Source organism: Coturnix japonica, chromosome 5, assembly GCF_054131305.1.
Source record: "Coturnix japonica strain WE chromosome 5, WE-NBRP24, whole genome shotgun sequence".
In the NCBI taxonomy this organism is placed as follows: Eukaryota; Metazoa; Chordata; class Aves; order Galliformes; family Phasianidae; genus Coturnix; species Coturnix japonica.
In genome coordinates, this window is record NC_140667.1 from 52025111 (window position 1) to 52044956 (window position 19846).

General features: G+C 42.5%; 1 protein-coding gene and 1 long non-coding RNA gene across 8 annotated transcripts in view; one reads left to right on the forward strand and one right to left on the reverse strand.

Annotated features, from left to right (window-relative positions):
• Positions 1–804: 804 nt before the first annotated feature.
• On the reverse strand, positions 805–14338 carry PCNX4 (pecanex 4). 4 transcript variants are annotated; one of them, XM_085549617.1, is made up of 12 exons: positions 14211–14338; positions 12769–12907; positions 11714–12440; positions 10654–10833; positions 10048–10562; positions 9171–9271; positions 8905–9027; positions 8278–8641; positions 5502–5605; positions 4049–5085; positions 3247–3433; positions 805–2827 (listed from the first exon to the last, which is right to left on the reverse strand). In XM_085549617.1, exons 3-12 carry the CDS (start codon positions 12400–12402, stop codon positions 2576–2578), a joined length of 3552 nt encoding a protein of 1183 aa, XP_085405743.1. In that variant the 5' UTR covers positions 12403–12440; positions 12769–12907; positions 14211–14338; the 3' UTR covers positions 805–2575. The 4 variants fall into 4 exon arrangements, with proteins under 4 accessions (XP_085405743.1, XP_015721250.1, XP_085405747.1 ...); XM_015865764.3 differs by lacking the exon at positions 12769–12907; XM_085549621.1 differs by lacking the exon at positions 10048–10562.
• Positions 14339–14350: 12 nt separating this feature from the next.
• LOC107315413 (uncharacterized) overlaps positions 14351–19846 on the forward strand; it is a 53700-nt gene continuing 48204 nt past the window's right edge. For 3 of the 4 annotated variants that reach the window (XR_014946832.1, XR_004307303.2, XR_014946833.1), the window contains exon 1: positions 14351–14699. This is a non-coding gene — a long non-coding RNA (uncharacterized LOC107315413). The remainder of the gene's footprint in view (positions 14700–19846) is intronic. The other variant, XR_014946834.1, reaches the window with a different exon arrangement.

Here is a 19846-nt window from a genome sequence, read left to right on the forward strand (position 1 = left end):
AAAAAATCCTGCTTAGATCAGAAGGGGTAAAAATCCTCTAATGAGCTCTGAACTTTCGTTACATTGAAGCTGATCTCATTCGCTATTCTTTTTTCAAGGCCACATCAGGAGCATCTTATGCTTCCCTTTGTGTGCTGAACACTGCAATCTGTAAAGCAAGAAGGTGATAGTAAGAGTTTACAGCCAAGCTGAAGCACACCAGGTTAGAAAGGTAGAGCAGTTCTCAGGGGTCACATGGCAACCAGATGCTGCATCCCACATCATCCCTCAGACAGATGAGTAGTAGCATGTGTGCTTTGAGCTGCAGACAAACCTGGCTTGAAGGTGCTGTAAATTCCTCATACATCAAAGAAATGCTCCAAAACAAACATGCACACAGAGAGCACCACACGTAACAGAGGCACTCAGCTGCATCAACCTGCAGTGCAGCCAAGAGGCTTTAACCAGCAGTTCTGCCAAAAAATAGATTCTGAAGAGGGCTACAGAAAATGGTTACCGAGAATCAGTGTGATGCTGTCACACAACAAACTGCAACGTGTGAATTGGATCGGTGTATGTTCATGAATGAGGGGCTGCAGGACATGCTGCCTGCGGTAGCAGGGGACAGGATGTTACAGAGCACTGGAGTCTGTCCATAAACAGGAATTCTGCACAGAACTAATTCTGTTCCTCCATCTGGTACCAATTGAGATCGCTGCTGGAACACCGGGGCCAGTAATACCAGTTACCAGCAATGCTTTTCAATAAGGCTGGGTACCAGATGGAGAGAACCAGGGAAAGCAAGAGAAAACAACTGCAGCTCTCTTCAGTCTTTTCTCAACAAGTTTATTCTGTTTACAGAAAACAAAGTAGAAAACAAAAGAATTAAATGTGTGAAGGTAAGTCAGTAGGAGGCACACATGGAGGCAGGGAGGTTTAAATTAGACATAAGAAAGAAAACAACCCAACAATCCCAACCTTTGCAACTGGTGTGAAATGTTTTAAGTTGGATAAAACATTTGCCATTCATGGTCCTTGACCGGTAGCTGAAGTAGGTGCTCTGTAAAAGCCCCCAGCAGGTCTGTGTCCACCACTCTGTGCTTCCAGGTACAAGGCAAGCAAGGATTTGTGTAGTTACCATCAGCACTTTGCTGTTGATGCTCCTGCAGCACACCAGGACTCCATGAATACTGTGTGAATTTCATAGTGTACTGTCAGAGGGTTGTAACTCTGGGGTTTGGTGGGTGTTCTGGTACCACTTATGAGTTCCATTACAGGGTTTGCGTACTTCACTGGTGAAAACACGTAGTTCATAACCACGTCAGTAGCGCACAATCCTGTGACAAATTGCATCCAACAGGAAAACATCTTAAAGGAGAGGAGTAGAAGTGATACATGTGGCTCCAAGTTATGCAGGACAGGGTTCTCTATACCAGCACCACACCAGTCACAGAGCAGACATGCTTTATATCGATTCTACAGCTTAAAGACAAGCATTTAATCCTGCTCAACCAGCAACAACGAACACTGTAACTACAGACCTACAGAGAAAATGCATTTATGTTCTAATGACTGGTGGTAAGGACCAGGATAAACTGAGCACTGGAGAGATGACCTAGGCCTGTTTTAAAGGAGACCTGTAATAATACAAAACAATTGCCAATTGCAAAGTACCTAAAGTACTGGGTACCAAAGTACCAAAAGTACTGGGTACCAAAGTACCTCAGCTCTGCTAAGGTAAAAAATTAAATAAAAATAAAGAAAAAATCCATAATGATCTGCCAAAGACAGCACTGACTGCATTTGTGGAAGACTGCTTAATGATGGGGGCATGGGTTACACACAACAGTTTATACAGCTGGGTACTGGAAGAAGGAAATAAAATGAACGTATTTGGACTTAAATTCCAGCTGTCTCCCAACCACACATGCCCACTTTCTCCTGCAGGCCATACGGGTTATTAATGTGTCAGGATGCAAACTGTTCTCTGTCAATGTCTTTGCCCCCCACAACATGTACATTGGTAAAAATCCTCCCTTAGAACTTCATGAAAGCACATCAGATAACTTACTACAACTAAGGAAGATCACCCGAAGTCATATATTATAACAAATACTAAAACTGAACTCAGTCCAATATAAAATGGCCAGAATTAAAAAAAAAATAATAATAAATCATATAAATAGTCATATATACATTTTGGTTACCAACTCTGTGGTTGACGGTTCTGCAGGGAGCTGTAACCTGTCAGTGCAAGTCACCTGTCCAACGAAGATAAGAATGCACCAAACATCGCTAATGATCAGAATCCTGCTGCTCTTCTCTAACCTGGAGAAGAGAATTTCAGCATCTCCTGGCTTGTCAGCCACACTGGCAACGGTGTCTCAAATGCTCCAGCAGCAAGAAAACAGAACTCCCTGCCTGCTGAAGGTTCTGGCTAGCACCACTTCTGTGCAAATCACGTACACTGGGTTGGCACTGCCACCCAGCGCGATTCTCAGTCTTACTTCTAGTGTATAAATGTAGCATGGGCATCTTTCCCAACAGGCAAATGGAAAATAGAAAATAATAACAACAAAGAAGTGCTACAGACAGCCTAGAACAAAGGCAGATGCAGAAGCTCAGAAGAATAAACAGGATAGCCAAGAGGTGGGTCTGCAGCTTGCACAGTGAGGTTCCTCAGCAGAACTGGGTGTGCCTGGATGCTGTAGCGTTCTTCATCATCGTTCGTGGCATACAGCAGCTCCCAGGACAGATTTGCCCACTGACCTCGGACAGCTTCATCATTGAGCTTTCCCACTTGCACTAACAGTTCCTGGAGAGTGAGGACTCGCCCCGTGTAAATTCCCTTCAAAAACAAACATCAAAACGTTCATTATTTTCTGCAAGGAGTCACACAGGCACCTCAGTTACAAAGCACTGATTGAGGCTCTGAAGCACTGGGACATTCCTGCTATGAGCACTGGCTCTCTAAAATGGCAAAGTGCATCAACTCATCTCCTTGATTCAACTCTTCCATTCCGGAACACAACCACTGAATATCACAGCATCTGCAGAACAATGCCTTGCTATTTTCAACAACGGTGATGTCAGCTCCTGTCTAATACAATTTGGCGGCACAGCCTTCATGTTTTGGAACAGAACAAAAAATAAAGAACCAAAAAGCACACACACAACACATACAAACAAAACAAAACTCCACACAAACCAAAAGGCAGTGGAAGAGAAAACCAAGCTTTGACATTGCTTGCTAGTGATTCTTCTTACCATGTTTCGATCATGCCCCAAAGAGAAAAGGTATGGCTTTTCTTGGAGAACTGCTTGCTGCCACTCGAGATCTGACACCAGCCCGATGTACCAGTCATTTTCGTATTCTTCCAAATAGTTAATGAGCTCCTTGAAGTTCTCAACTGGACCCAGGCTTGCTTTGTCAACCATGAGCTTAAAAGTGTATCTGAAAGGCACAGAAAGACATACAGTAAGTACTGCTGCAAAGGAGGGGAGGAAGAAAGCCTCTCAGGCAGTACTAATGTTGTCAGTTACTTCTTGACAGCTGAGTAACTCTCAGTTAGTGGGCAGATGCTTTTAGCTCAGCCAGACATAAAGCACATTAGCTGAAACATCTTCCATTCACCTCAAACACTGTTACCTGCCTGCTAATAGAAAGTGCCAAACATTTCACTCCATCGCAATTCTCCCAGGCGGCGTGGACAGAGAAAGTGGGTTGAATTTTGAGTGTTGGAGGCAGCTGCAAGCAGGAAATGCATAAAGAAGGAAACTCCATACAACAGGCTTTGTGGCCTTGGGACACAGGCAATATTTACATAGAAAGAAGCTACAAATGCCTGTAAATGAGATGGATTTAAAATGAACTACTCTTTGCAAACCTTTCAAAGTTCAGTACTCCAGAATCACAGAATTATCAAGGTTGGAAAAGACTTAGAAGATCATCTAGTCCAACCATTACCAATACTTCCCGGCTAAATCATATTCCTCAACACCACATCCAAACGTTTCTTGAACACTCCCTATGTCATTTTTCAAATCTGAGAGAGTGTTCTGCACTTACCTGAATGCTTTTAATGCAAGTTGGAACAGCTCTGGTTTGCCAGTCAGCCAGTCCAAGCCTACAGACCAAGGGATACCACCAGTGTACGCTCTGAACACGTGGCTGGGGGCAGGCACCGTGTTATCCAGTCCAAACAGACCAAAGCAACACGATAATACACCATGGACGTATAAGTCTTGTAAAGCCTTATCTTTCATAAGGTCATCAAGTAAATTGGAAGGCTTGTCTTTCAGGTGAAAAAAATCCAGCTGACTCAGAATGAAATGGTACCATTCTTCTGGAAACTTCTCCCTCATTTCATGGACTTTGGAAGGAGGCAATGGGGCCGTTCTCCATTCTTCAGGGATGCTCAGTAGCTCTGAGTAAGAGCAACTAAACTCAACCTGTGGTAAAACTTCCTGCTGTTTTCCTTTGTCTACGGCAGGAAGCCCAAGCACAACAGCTCTGTGTAATTTATCTTCTGGCAACATTTCCTGCAGGACACCTTGGCTTTGTGTATCTACAGACCCTGGAATAGACAGATGCACTTTTGGTGTCATTCCCAAATGCCGAGGTTCTTTTCTGTCTCTCATTCTGCCCCTGGGTTCGAGATCAAAAATATCACTATCATCAGTCCAGTCCTCTACTGTATCAATGCTAAAGCTTTCTTCATCCCTTGGGGGTCTGGGTGCTCCTACCGCACCACTGTGCTGCTTTCCTGCAAATGGTCCTTTCTTGTTCCTGTCTGCACTGCCCAGAGTTTCCCACGATTTTGACTTTTTATAACAATACTGGACAAGCATCCATACAAGCACTTTAATGAAATCATCTTTTAGATGCTTTAAATTCTCATGGGAGTCGATTATTCCAGATAACACATTTCTGGCATCAGAATACAGTCTCACAGGTAGAACAGTACAAGGAGTCAAAATGTGTCCAAAATGGTGATTGAGAGAGAGAATCTTTGCTTGCTCCTGATGTTCAAAGGCCGTTTCAAAGATCTCATCCACCCTGTGAGCTTCAGCAGCATGACAAGATGTTTCCTGCAGCTCCAGTCCCTACAGGAATGAAAACAATCTGCTTTTAGTCTTTACCAGTCCATATCCTGTTTTCTTACAACAGTATTTTTCCCAACAAATGAAGATGTGCTCCATTATCAGTATTTCCAGAGGGGAGATACCTACAAATCTAACCAGACACTTGCTACACTGTTAGGCACAGATAAGTGGCTTTAGAAAAAGCCAAGAATTTGCCTAATGCAAATCTCTATCAGCTAATAAAAATGTTACAAGACAGAAAATAGATAATTTTACACCTGCTTGGCATGTCAGCTGCAAGACTGGTTAATACAGATGGAACTCTCATCTTAAACAATTGACTGTAACATCAGGTAGTTACATTGTTCAACAGCAATACAGCAAAATCTCTGCATGATTCCAGAACATTCAGAAGTAAATCCTCAGCATGCACTTACCTTAATATTAACACCACAGTAAGTGAAGCCTTTTTCCAGCACCAATATCCACATTAGCCTATCCTGAAAACGGCACAAGTAATGCGATCCAGGTAGAGAGAGACCTAAACAAGAAGAAAAAGAAAAAACCCAAACTAACCATAGCATTCCATAGCATAGTATTACCATAGCATTCTATCAGTGAAAGCCTCTTCCACATGCCAGCTAAGGAACTCAATTGCATACACAAAGCATCAACATAAAAATTAATTATAACTGGCTAATTAGTACCCTAGAACCTTAAAGGAGTCAGCTGCAAAACTTGGTCTAGAAGTTGTGCTGCTGTCTTTGAAAAGCTGTGGAAAATTGTGAAAGCCTGACAGAACTGCATGACCACAATATTCACACTGTACCAGGGTTAAGCAACCCCACCATCAATTCCCTTCTTAGTCTTTTGTGATTGAAGATCACCTTCTGGATGAGTCTGGTTGAAGAGCTACAAGATGAGGTTTAGTGGTTTGCTGTAGCTATGGTAATGAGAGGACGGCTGGACTAGATGATCTTGTCGGTCCTTTCCAACCTTGTGATTCTGTGATTCTATGATTTAGCTGCATTTACAAGTGCACAGTTTCCATCAATGTCACAAGGAGATATAAAATTATTGAGACTGTTGAATACAGTGAAGAATCACCACCTCGTATATGGGTACCTCAGTGGCGCTGCTTACTGTGGAGTACAAAGTTAAGGGAACAAGAAAATTCTAGTTCAGTGTAAGTCAGTACCTATACTACCAGTTCCTGAATTAATTTGCCTGCATTACAGTGATTAAAAACTATATTATTCAGGAGACAAAACACAGGATTTAAATCATTCTGCTCAGGTTGGGAGCAGCTGTTGATTCCCTTGAGGGCAGAGAATATTTGCAGTGCAATGTGAACAAAGCGGTGAGTGGGGCAATCACCAACTGCATGAGGTTTAATGAGCAAGAAAAGGAAAAGAAAAATGGGATGTCATAAATTTGACATCACCAAAAGAAATCACAAAAAAATGAAGTGAAATTTGCAAATTAAGTTCTGAACAACATCAGATCACGGATCAAAGTCAATAATGCTCAAAAAATCTCACAAAGTGCTGATCACTATAAAAATTACAGAGATCTTATGCCCTAAGACAAATGTATTGTTTCTCTCTACGAACCTATTTCAGTAGGAGAGGCAATGCCAAACTTCCTACCAACTGCTGGTTATCACGTATCTAAGTTACGACCACTGCCAACTCCTCACACTCTGATGCAGTTTGGAAGCCTGATGAGGTACCTTTGCAGCAATTTATGACTTGCTTCAGCTCTCACATCCAAGTGATCACTCACTGCCATAGAGAATTTCAGTTTTAGAACGTTGTAAGATGGAATCAGTGAAACCAACCATTAAGCTGCAGTTAAAATTTAAGTAACCTTTTCTATCCCAGTGAGCTAATGAAGTGCATTTTCTTGCTAACATTTTGCAAAGACTTTAATATTTTTCGTACTAGCTGTTAAAGCTACTAAAACTTCTTTACATAGAAAAAAGTATGGCTTTAAATTAAAATAGAGACACACAAAGTGGAACATCTTCATATTTTAACTCATCGGAGAACACAACCTTTTTTCTTGCTTGAAGACATTCGTTCACAGATTCTCCCATTAAAGAGAAGACACTTTTTCCATCAAGACTAGTGTTTTTAATTATTTAACCTGAGGTATGTGTGCCACCAAAGTCACAATGGCCAGAGAGAAATATGGAATATGCACACAGAGCTGATGGACTGGACAATGAAATGTCTCTCTTCCTTAGAGGGAAAATAGTTTCCCTTCTGTTATTATTTTTTTAAAAAACATCTCTCTAATAGTATGAAAACTGCAGTAAATATTTCCCAGTAAAGCAGTTGTATTCAGTCTTCACAACAGAGTGATTAAGTTCCACTCTATCTAAATACCAGTCCAACTTTTCTAGTTGCAAGCCATTTTCTAAGAGGCTTATGTAGATGTTTGTCTTTCGTCAAAGGGCAACGAGCTTTTGATTATTTTTACTATACAAAGACTGCTCGTCTAGAAAATGAGCTTGCAAGTTCAAGTTATTCTGCCTCCAGCTGGGAAAAAAGCAGCATTTCTTCCTTTTTATTTACATAAGCCTATGAAATACCCATCACCATGTTCATCATGTTGTGTTGTTACAACCCTACATGATATGACATTAAGTTTCATCAGCTGGTTCTGGTCTCAACTGCTAACGCTATTAGGTGGCACCATACACCTTACAGACATTCCATCCATATTCATCCTACTTCATTACCATAACCAAATTAGTAGAACCACCTTCTAGCCCCCAAATAATGGGACTGATGAAGAGAAAGACATGCACATACACAAACACAAAGAGCAGCGTGACACCTCCTTCTCTCCACTGTCAAGAGAACTCTATTTGCTGTCTCTATATAAGTGGGATGAATGTGTGCCATCTTTTTTGTTCACTACAGAAAGATCAAGACTGATACTGCTTCACTGCCTCTTTGTTTCTGCTTATTTGCTTATTTTAAAGGCAACAAAGAGAATCCCTTAAGGAAATACTTCTAAGAAGTAGAGTGGCACAAGGATGGGAAGTAATCACTTCTTCCTCAGTGAAAAACCTCTGGGTATCAGGATTTAACCTAATCACTTCAAAAGCATTATCAACCAGATGCTGATTTTGCTGTGTTCCAGCACAATCACATTTCTCAAAGTATTAATTACATTCCATCAGGGTGTAGCTGCCATACCTACCTAGGCTACCGGCTGCTAATGCAGACTGCAGAGCAAGAGCCAGACTTGGAACCATCTGCTGGTAGTACACCGTGTCAGAGCAAACACATGCTGCAGCACCCACCGGTCCTGGCCAGCTTCGGATTGGCCTGGGAAACCCAATCAGAAAGACTGGTAGTGTGAAGAGAGGCAGCAGCGGAGAAGAAAGGAGTGCAGAGATGGCAATGAAGATCAGCAGGATTGGGAAGAAAACCACATTCAGCGTGATTAAGGTGGCTGCAGATTTACGGCGTTGTTTTTTCTCTGTCCATGATGTCAAAAGGATGGCTACAGCAAACTGCAGCTTTGAGGCAAACTGAAGCAGTCGATCCCGTAGGATACCAACCTGCAAGACACACACAACATGCATGTGTTTATTTGTATTTTCTGACACGCTACATTCAGCACTGCTAAAACCAACTTATTGGGACTAATTTTAAGAAAATGAAGGGTGATTATCATTGACTTTTATTGCAGCTCATGTCTCAGTATGTAGCTTTTTAGTCCCTGCTGGATCCTGGACTCTGTACATTTCTAATAGGGGAGGGAGAGGAAATAGAGTTTAGACTACAACTAAATGCACATTAAAATACACATTATCATAATTACCAGCAATAGTCTGATTCCTGTATCAAGGCTCCTGTTCCACCATAGGTCTGGATTGAACACCAACATTTGCACTATCGACACAACCACGATGTCCAGTAGGGCATTTTCTGTATTCTGCCATACCTAAAACACAGACACATTAAAAGTACATTTAAAAAGTGTGCTTATTTTTCCTCTGCTTTCTTGACCTGGAATATTTCTTCCGAGTCATCTTAAATAAAGCTAAAGAGAATTTCTTAGGCTAATGTAATTAAAGTTCAAATTACCATTCTAAATATTCTTGTGAATCCAATGGAGACAGACACAGAATGAAGGTTTTGCAGCGATCGGTCAAGTGACAGGAATGCTATCATAGCAAACGGAGACACTGAAATGGAAACAAAAGAACGACTGATTTCCTTTCAAAAACATAAAGTTTACAGAGGTAAGCAGTATTACTGCAGAATAAAGTCTCAGTGTAAGAAGAGAACTCCTTCTTTCATTATGGCAAGCTCCTCTTAGTAATACGCTTCCAAGACATCAAGCAACACGTTTGCACTAATGGTAATGCAAACATTTACATCAGTGCTTGTTTTTCACTCATTGTTACTTTCTTTGTTTCCCTGAGGAGAAGGGAATATTCCTAGGTCAATCCGCTCCCCCAGACTGGAACTTCTTATGAAATTAAAGGAATTTAGGTCAAATTTTGGCTCCCTCAAAATAAACCAATTGTCCCTAACCCCACCAGAAAGGGGACTGCTCTGTTTGCTAACAAATTCAGTTCACCTGAAGACACTCAAGTCACTTTAGACTCCAAACACTCAAGAAAAAAACAAATAAATCAAGAAAAGCCTTTATTATTATTATTATTAAGTGAATACTGAGTTATAACTACAATCCTCTAGGAGGCCTTACTTCTTGAGCTGGACTTTTAATAATCTCAAATTTTAAAGTTTACCCCTTAGAAAACAAATAAATTGGTAACCAAAGCAAATATTCTGAACCCGAATTGCCTCAATGTACAGTTCAGCAAGAACAACAAATAATTCCAGCTACTTGGTTTTTCTCAGTTCATTCACAGTCTCGCACATACAATAATTCTAGTGTTGTTTCAATCTTCCTATAATCATCATCTAACAAACAACAGATAGTGTGTATTCCTACCTAGTGTTAGTAAAATCCTCCTGACAACACCAACTTTCATTAGCCTTCTTTGCTTCTCCATGAATACAGTCACAGTCCTGATATCCTTGGGATAAAAGGGGTTTCGGAAGGTTCCAAACAAGTACACTCTCTGAATCTCTCTAAGAATCCACATAGTTACAAGTAATAGGAGCAGAATGTAACTCACTACAGCCTGGGGACTGGCCTTGGAAAACGATGAGAAGCCTGCAAACTGATGCAGCAGGCCAGCTTCTGTGAGAGCAAGGGTCAGTACGGTCAAATAAAAAATCAACTCCCTCCACCCAAGCTGCATTCTAAGACCACTATGCATAGCTTTAGATTTGCTGGAGGCTAAACGGCTGCTCAGGGTGTGTTTGAAGGCAAAACCAATCTCGCTTAGGTTAAGACTCAGTATGAACCCAAATCCAGTCATGAAGAGGATCACACCGAGAGTGCTGGGAATGAAATACGATGCTATTGCTGTTCCAGCAGAAATGAGAAACATTACTAACAACCTGTGAAGGAGAAAATAAAAAAGATTTGCTTGAAAAGAAAAAGGTTATAAACAATATCGCTATATTTTATCATTATATAAACAAAATTTACTTTGTGTTACTTGACATAGGTGAACCTCCTAGTCCAAACTCCAACAGTTGTTCCATTCCCCATAGAAAAAGTGCGTCGAGCGGGGGCAGAATTCCCATTGCCCACAAGAACGGCAGACAAAGAAATACGACGTGCAAAACCTGGTTTGCCTGCTCTAGAATGGGTACGTTGACAGCAAACCTGGAAAGAAGAAACGTGTTTGACTTTTGAGAAGGAAAATAGAGCTGATACGGGGAAGGGCTTTTTGCTGACAGTACAGTCGATCCAGAAGCACAAACACGACGTGTTCAATCTATAAGACCTCAACTGCCATCTTTGAAAACTGTAAGATTGTAATAATGTAATTTTGTACATAAAAGTATTTAAACCCTTCCGTAAAATCACAAAGATCAGTATTAGAAGTCGACATACATTCTAGGCCATATACAGTTGATCAGCAAGCAAACTGACTTACAGGTGGACTGCTAAGATACTGGACTGCTCTGTTTCTCCTAGTAAATAAATACACATGCCTCAAAAGAATGTTCTCAGGAATTTAAAGAACACCTGAATTTTCTGTTCATGAGTTTAGAGGGAACTATTTGGGGTCCAAGAACATGTGCGTAATTACTACATTACAACTGAAAAAGCAACCGGGGGTAAACTACATCTTCAAGTGCAAAACTAATAAAATCAAAATCAAACATGTTTTTTTTCAATAACACATTGAAGCACCTCTGTCACATGAACACATTTTCTGACTAAGTGAAATCATTGTTGCTTGACAAGGAGAAAGACTGCATGAAGTGCAACCATAAGCAAACGGACACTGCAGAAGGCAATTTTACCTGTTCCTAAGTTAGAAGCTGCTCAGGGTCTTTCTAGTTTACATGACAAACTGCAGCAATTTAAGAACATCCCATTACACAAAGTGTAGAGCATCAAAATCTGACATACACTGCCTTCTTTTGGACATCCTACAGTTGATTAATTTCCCTCAGAAGAATAATTGCACCTTTCTCATAAAAATACATATAAAATAACTACTGCTTTAATTAGCAAAATGCTGTGTTCGGTTTACCTGTGTGCAAGATCCACTGCAATAAAGATAAAAATATAGAAAGGTCTCATCAGAGCAGTGATTTCGTAGGTATCCAGTGCTTGGAAAGTAGCAGTCTCGGCAGCTGTATTTACAATTAATGAATACTCTGCTATACATACAGTCACCCATCCAAACACAAAGATCATAACAGTTCCTCCAATGTTGTTATATAGCAAGGTTATTCTGTTTGGCAGCAAATACCAAGTTCCCAGCCCGCACAATACCCCTGCCAGAAACGAATGGAATACAGTGTTGATAATATACTTCTTGCCAGGAATAATAAATTTTACTGTCTCTGAACCTACGCAGCTGGAAAATTCAAACTCATCTTCATCTGTTAGAGCATTCTGGATTTGCATTCTTTCTACCGTCACTGTTTTCTGTTTTGCATATAGATTTGCCATCTGAAGAATAAGCGCAGTGACAAACATCAGTCCTCCTGAAAGTGCAGCAGTATAATAGTCTTTCACAACGTCTAATTGGTACAGAAGTGTTCCTACTCCTCCCAACACCCATGGCATCAAGAAAAGAATGATCTGATTCACATATATGTAAGGAGGGGCACAATAGCCCAGTTTAAAGCGGGGACCTCCCAGCACAGTCTGTGGAAAGCGCTTCAAGAAGAACTCCTGCTTGTAATCGTTGAGCAGCGGTACATCTGGACCCATTCTTAATACTCAGGAATGCTGGATGAATATCATTTTTCCTGTAAGAGAGCAGAAAGAAGGAGGAAACGTTACTGAATCTTACACAGAACTGAGACAGGGAGTTCTTTTGTCCTGTTTTCATGTAGCAAATTCCAGTGGAATTTTGATGTGTTTGTACCAGAAATTGTCCTAATGCACCCAGAGATCCTGCTACTAGAATACAACTGGGCAGCAAACACAAGAACATCCATAAGACCATTTCTGAGTTAAAGAACATGTTAACAATTCAAAGCTTTAGCCAGCAGATGATCTAACCTGTTACTGGGAAACGAGAAAACCACTCGTCCCCACACGGCAACGTCTGCCTATAACAGATTTATTTTTCACCTGGGCTAGTTCCAATCACATCTTGCTATGGAGCTCCAGTTTCAGTGAATCCTGTCAGAGATCTCCACGGACAAACAGAAGAGTCTGATTTGGGCAAATAGTCACATAAGTGCAGAGGTAGTTACCCATCATTCTGAAACTAAGTTAGAAACAGTGCAAATGAGAGATTCTAAAGGCCATTCCTATGCATTAGCTCAACCAGAAGCTTGCTTTCAGGGAACACCACCCCAATACACACCCCAGTGAAACACAGGGCCCTGCAGGCTTTCTTCAACCACCCTCCACCAACACCGGGGACTATTTGCACACACAAAACTAAGTAGCTCCAAAGTTAAATACAGCAGATTTATATGTATGTAAAGGACAGAAGATGAGCTTTCAAACAAACACAGAACCAAAAGGTGCATCATTTTCCTTTAAAAACTGTGTTTTTTTGGCAGCTGTGATGTTCAGCTCACTGTAAAAAGGGCTATTTTTGTTTCAAGCCTTCGTTCGCGTTGCGTTGGTATGTATTGCCAACCAAATGTTAACAAAACATCCCTCTTACAGTTTCAGTGTAAACAATAGACATCTTTGTGTGTGAGACACAGAATCTACGCACATAAACAATATAGTTCCACTTGGCCATCCTCCAAAACCTAAGAGGAGCCAGAAAAGGAAGTGAGTTTATTTACAAAGCTCATGACTTAAGCTCAAGAAACACGGCAGGGACACCATCAGGGATCCTGCCGGCTCCACACGGTCAGGTAACACCTCTGGACTTCCATAAGGTGCTCAGACCTGTCTGGTTATTTCTGCACAGAGCCCTTAGCAACAGGGCTCCACACAGCAGCAAGTGTTTACAGGACCTGGCTCCAGCACACATTCCTAACATACAGGCCTGGCCCAGCGCTGACAACTCGCCTGGTTACCCAAACAATCTGCGGACAACAGTTGGTCATCCCCGGCAGGGACTGAAGCGACGTGGAGACCATTGTAACATGAGCGATACGAGGGCTGTACCACCACCACACCGCTCAAAGTGTTCTACCCCCAGTATCCCCTCCACGAGGCCCACAAAGGCACCACGCATGGAGGTGCAGGGGATGTCCATACCCATGTGCACCTGTGCTAAAATCCCTGTATTCTTGCGGGTAAAGGCGCAGCTCAATGGCAGCCCGCTGGCATTGGAGCGGTGGGAGCTTTTCCCCCATCGCCATCAGGCCGCAGCTGGGAACGAGCAGACGGATCAGCTCCTCCGAGCACCTCCGAGCTGCCTCCGGCACCAACCAGCCTCACCTGCAGGGAGCAGAAATAAAGCTGCCCCCATCGCCTCCCCGCAGTGTGTAACGCCGGAGGGGCCGAGGAGCGGGCTGAGGCACTCGGGATGGCCGCCCCCCGCTCTTCATCCCGGGCCCGGCGGGATACAGCCGTGCTAACAGCCTCCGCGAGGCGGCACCTACCTCAGGCCCGGGCTCCGAGCGGCTCAAGGAGAAGGGGGACGGGGCCGAGCTTGCGGCAGGAGGAGGAGGAAGGAGGACGGCAGAGCGCTGCCCCGCACCCCAACACGCCGCTTCCCTCAGGGGCGGGCACGGCGCAGGCCGCAGCTCGGCGCTCCTCCCCGCCGGGGGCGGTGCTGGATAACGGCTGCTCCTCACAAGCACCGCCGCCATTTTGCCGCCTGAGGGAAGCGGCCGAGCTGTCCACCTTAATATTCACGTTATAAATTCTTTGAAACAATTGCACCGATTGACATTTACGGTGTTTCTTTCTGATGGAGGTCCATAGTGCAGGTGACAGCGGAGCACAGTGGGTAGGATGATGCTCATCTCAGGCTGCTTGGTTTCTCCAGCATCTCAGACTTCAGGGTTATTCACACCTTGCCCTTGAAATGCGTCTTTTGCAATCCTATTGAAATACTGAAATACGTAAATCCTCCGGCACTTTCAGTGGTAAGCAGACAAAAGCTTTATTTAAAGACAAGCTCTGCGGCTTGTGCTTCAAAACTTAGAGAAAGAGGGATTCTTGCCTGTCCTCATTTCCAGTGATTTTTCTCTTACGGAAGTGTAAATAAAAAATAGAGTCAGTGAAAACTCCAATCTAATTACTGCAAATGAGAACATATTAACCTATTTCTCTTAGAGTTAGAGGAGCTTTCTTGGTCAGATAAAATAAAACTTGCAAACTGTTACAGGTTACTGTTACATTTATATACTAGCCGATACAGGTTATACTTTCTATGTTTACTTTCTTAAGAAGCTGTGTATGCTGGATGTATGTTATCCACAACTAGTTTATCATGGCTCCCTTGGAAGTAATTCCTTCAGACAGTGTGACCTTCGGCTGGCAGGAAGCCATGGAATATTGGGAGTTTGCTTCTTTCTGGATGAGTTTATCCCTTTAAAAATAAACCACCTACTTTACAAAAAAAAGTTTATAATAGTTCTGTGTGAAAGATATCTACGTTCCCCCAGGGCCAAGGGCTTTTAGTTGCATTTCTGAAGTAGTATAGCCAGTGTAACAGTCATCCATGTGGTGAGTTTTATCAAGTCAAGTATTAACTTTCAGTCAGCTACTCATTTGTCTTGGAAGTCTCTTCCGATTGCTGTGCTTTGAGAATCTGTCACTGATCTGAGGAGAAGGGGACGGAAAAAGAACTACAGATTGCAAATGTGTGTACTGCTAAAATCGTAAGTGACAACCCAGGATTGACTGTGGGATGTTCCGTGTCTGTGGTTTGACAGAGTGTAAGAGTCCTGTGGCCATGAGGGCGTCACAGTTGTCATTTATCCCACAGTCCACGGCCACGTAGATGTGGTTATGAATGGAGGCAGACCGTGTGCAAGGCATGTCACTGCAGCAGCACACTGCATCTTGCTCTTGGAGCTTCAGGACAAGTTGTAGCGCTTGTAGTAGGACTGAATCTGTATCATCTGCATGCAAGCCAGTGAGTGCACTTCACCCAGTCAAGAATGGTCACCTTCACACCCCCAACATATGAGGGCCTGGGTTCTGATTGCCTCCATCATCACTGATGATCTCACTGTCATCATCACTGGGATCTCACTGTGGAGACTTGTGAAATTCCCATAGTACTGAGGAGTGCATGATTTGTATACACCGTCAGCTGCTCCTATATTGATACAGACCTTTAGGCCTGCAGAGGAATCTCCCACTTTACATGAACAAATACCTTTTTAGCCTAATGGTTAGAGGCTGATGATATCCACCCCTCCCATGCTTCACCGTGCTAACAGCAAGTCATTAATTTCATCTCTGCTAGGATCACAGTGAGGGGGTGGGAATGAGTTGGGGTGCTTTGGAGCTCTCACAGGTGGCAATGTTTGGACCTTGGATGAATGTTTTGGAGGAGAGGTTTGTGAGGATGCCTATGTTTAACCCTGTCTGGAGCAGAAAAGCTGTATCAATATTGATGCAGATGGTAAAGTCCTGCTCCTTGCTTGTGCTCAGTACTGTTAATTAAGTACTGTTAATTAAGCTTTGTTAGTTTGATGTCCAGTTATGGACACAATATGCAAAAACCCCGACATGGGTTTTGATCTTATCTTTCAAAAACTCTCCATTTTTCCTTTGTACGTACAAGTACATTTAAAAAGGATTTTCATAATTTCTTTGTGCCCAGCTTCTCTAATAAGGTCGGACAGATTCTCACAGTTTCTGTTGCTAATATGATTCCTGGCAAATAGAGCAGAAGGTTCAGGAGAACAAAAGAAATGATCTAATTTTAGTAATGGTGCAGACTGGGTCTGTCATTTTTCTCTCTCTTTTATCCTCCTACCCTTTTTGAATGTCAGCCTCTCCCAGCATCACCTCTTTTCAGTTTGAATCTAATTCTTGTTCTTTGTCAAGGACCGGGCACGGTGAGTTTTTAGATATTCCTCTGAGCAGAAGCTGTAGTATTTGAGTGGCTTATGGGTGAGATTCGGACTTGTCAGAGGTAATTTACTAAGAGTGAACTACTTCCAGTGAAGCTGCTTTTGAAAGTGAAAAAGCCGTATATCTGAAATTTCACTTAGTGTATGCGTCACATTTCTATTATCTGTTTTAAATCTTCAGTCAAAATCTGAGTCTAAGGAGTGCACTGCAGTGTGAGGATAATAAGAGAATTCATTTGGTTCTGAAAGACGAGGAGGTTTGCGCTTAGTATTGGAGGTCATTCCTCTGTCTAGTTAAGTTCTTTGGCTTGTGCATAATTTAAACATAAGAATTACTACCGAAGCCTTAATATTAAAAGTGTTCTTCCAAAGACAATCCCAGTGTGTTTTAAATTAAGTTTATGCTTACAAACTTTGCTAGATTTGGATCCAGTGACATTGTTCTGTCAAACCGCAGTTATGCTCAGCTTACCCAACCTATATTCTTGTGCTCCTGTTTTGGATGTGAGAAACAAACAGGCTGAATTTGCAATTTGGATGATGGCAATTATAGCGAGCTGATGTGCAGAACCGTGCGAGAAAGAAGACAGTGAAGAGTAATGCGGACTGAAGTGAAAACTGCTGAAGCAGTAACAAGATGCACAGGACATCCTTTCTTATAGGTTAATTTATTGTGCACACAGCAAAAACACCAGCAGGATTAGAAATAAACTATAGCTCAGCATTCACGGACGTAATGGATTCCAAGATGAAAAATGAAGCCAGCATAGAAACTAATTTTGTTCCCAAACGGGTCTATCTAAATAATGAAATTGGCCTTGATTAAAAATGGGCAGTTTTATAAAAGATGTAATTGGTGATTATCTAGCTCTAGCTTCTAACGTTTCATGTCACCTAGATAGAAGAGGGCTCTAAAACCTAAACAATATTCCAGCTAAAATAGATTCCTCTGATGTAACAGACCAGACTGTTAGGCCTAAAGCTGGGCTCTGGGTTGCAGTCAGTGTACTTTAGTATAGTGTTTTCAAGTGCAAATGCTCAGTAAATAATGAGGCAGACCTGCCCTACTTGTGAGACTGATTTAAAAAGTGAGCTCAGTCTCGATTTAACCAGGAGATGGAAGGGAAGGAGCAGCCTTTCCTTATTTCTCTCCCATTTTTGCATCCCATGCACAGGGTTTGTATGTTTTTATAGAGAAGCTCAGCTAAACGCTGCCTTCAGGCTGGGGCAGCCAGCCCCTCTCCTTGCCAGCCATGCAGCTCTCATCGGGGTGCTAATATGGTGCCTAATGATGCCCATGTTCTTGCGGCACATTAAGAAAACCCACAGATAGAGATCAAGTTCTGGAACAATAGTTTACACTGGCAGGCCTTTGTACAGAAACTCACTTTCTCTCCAGCTGGCTGCTGTGATTCTAGCAACTAATCTAACTCTTTCAGTGGCAAAGTTTGTTGATACAGCTTGCTGCTCTTCCTGTCATAGAATACATCCATAACCTGGGAGGTCACACAACCACAGGAGTGTTCAGGTTGGAGAGAGCTTTGGGGTAATCTAGTCCAAGTGCTGCTCAAAGCAGGATCAGCTGGGGTGGATTACTCAGGGCTGTGTCTGACTGGGCTTTGAGTTTTGAGTATCTCCAGGGACTGACAGTGCATAACCAATTCCAGTGCGGGTTGTTTGGGTTTGTTTGTTGCTTTTGTGGTTGCTGTTTTTTTTCTTTTTTTTCTTTTTATGTTTAAATAGAGTTTCCTGTATTTCACTGTCCATTGTCTGCTCACTGAGTGCCACCTAGAAGAGTCAGGCTCAGTTTCCTTTCTCTTCCCCATCAGTGTTGGTAAGATACTCCTGAACTTCTCCGGGCTCAGCAGGCTCAGCTCTGTCAGTCTGTCCTCTTACAACAGATGCTCCAACCCCTTCTGCCTCCATTGTTACCAGTGGTCCCTTTCACGCCAGGATTCAAGGGTTAAGCCTCCGCGAATCCGGCCTCCTCCAGCCGGGGCCCATTTAACTACACGTTCACACCAATATGGTGAATAGCTAAATGGCGTTTTATTGTGTGTGTTAGCGGTTTAAATAAGCCGCTATCTACTTCGTCTACACCCCTTCTACATATGCATAACTCCTTCTACATATGCATAACCGAGCAGGGGAGGGCCTATCGCGTTACATCCCGAGTGTTCGTGCACGCCTAATGCAACATCTCCCCCCCCCCATGCTTAACAAAACCATACCCCGTTACAACGCAAGCGCCGATCCTAATCCTAATATATAAAAGTGTTAGTCCTTATACAATTTAAACTTTGTTACATATTAACTATAAAGTGAGGTATACAGGTTACAAAACATGCAGAGATAAGTGGTGCAATGTCTAACAATGTTAGTGGTGTTCTAAACAGTATGTCCAAGGCATCTTTGGTTATATTATACAGCTCATCCTTCTGCGCAAAGCTTCTTGTATATCCGCTGGAACTCCATTCTCTCATTAAGCACTCTTTCCATCGTAAGTTGTAAGCAACCCCTCAAAGTCCTTGCACTTGTGCCCTTGAGTCAGCAGCAGGAAATCTATTGCAGCTCTATTCTGTAAAACAGTATGCCTGAAAGAAAAGTTCTCAGCTTTCGATTAGTTTTCCGTTTCTCCCAGACCGCCCTTTTGGGTGATGACTACATCAGGTTTTATTCTTCTTGACAGGACCCATAAAATTTTTCCTTATTCTCTATACTTTACTGTGGCATAACCTCTTCGTTCAAAATGATTGATTGCATAATGTGCTGCGCCAATACTTCGCCTGCTGGGCTACTGGAATCCTACCTCTGTGACCTTCCCCCTCCCCAAGGACATGTATCTTGTCCTTCAGGAGTCAGTTGGCCCTTTCCACAATTGCTTGCCCCTGGGAATTCCCAGGGATTCCTGTCGAGTGCGATATTCCCCAATGCTCAAGCCATTCTTGAGTAGATCGCGAGATGAAGCACGAGCCATTGTCTGTCTTGATATGTCGCGGCACACCAAGGACCACGATGGCAGTGGCCCAGTGTCGCTGAGCTGCAGGGGACTTAAATATTAACATAATCATCACTCAATCAAAACCTTGACTGACAATGCACTAAACATAAGGTTACATGTAAGGTCATAATTTTTTGAGTTGACATATACACACTCATTCAAGCATTCATTTTAGACAATTCTATAAATGGAAATTTCTAAG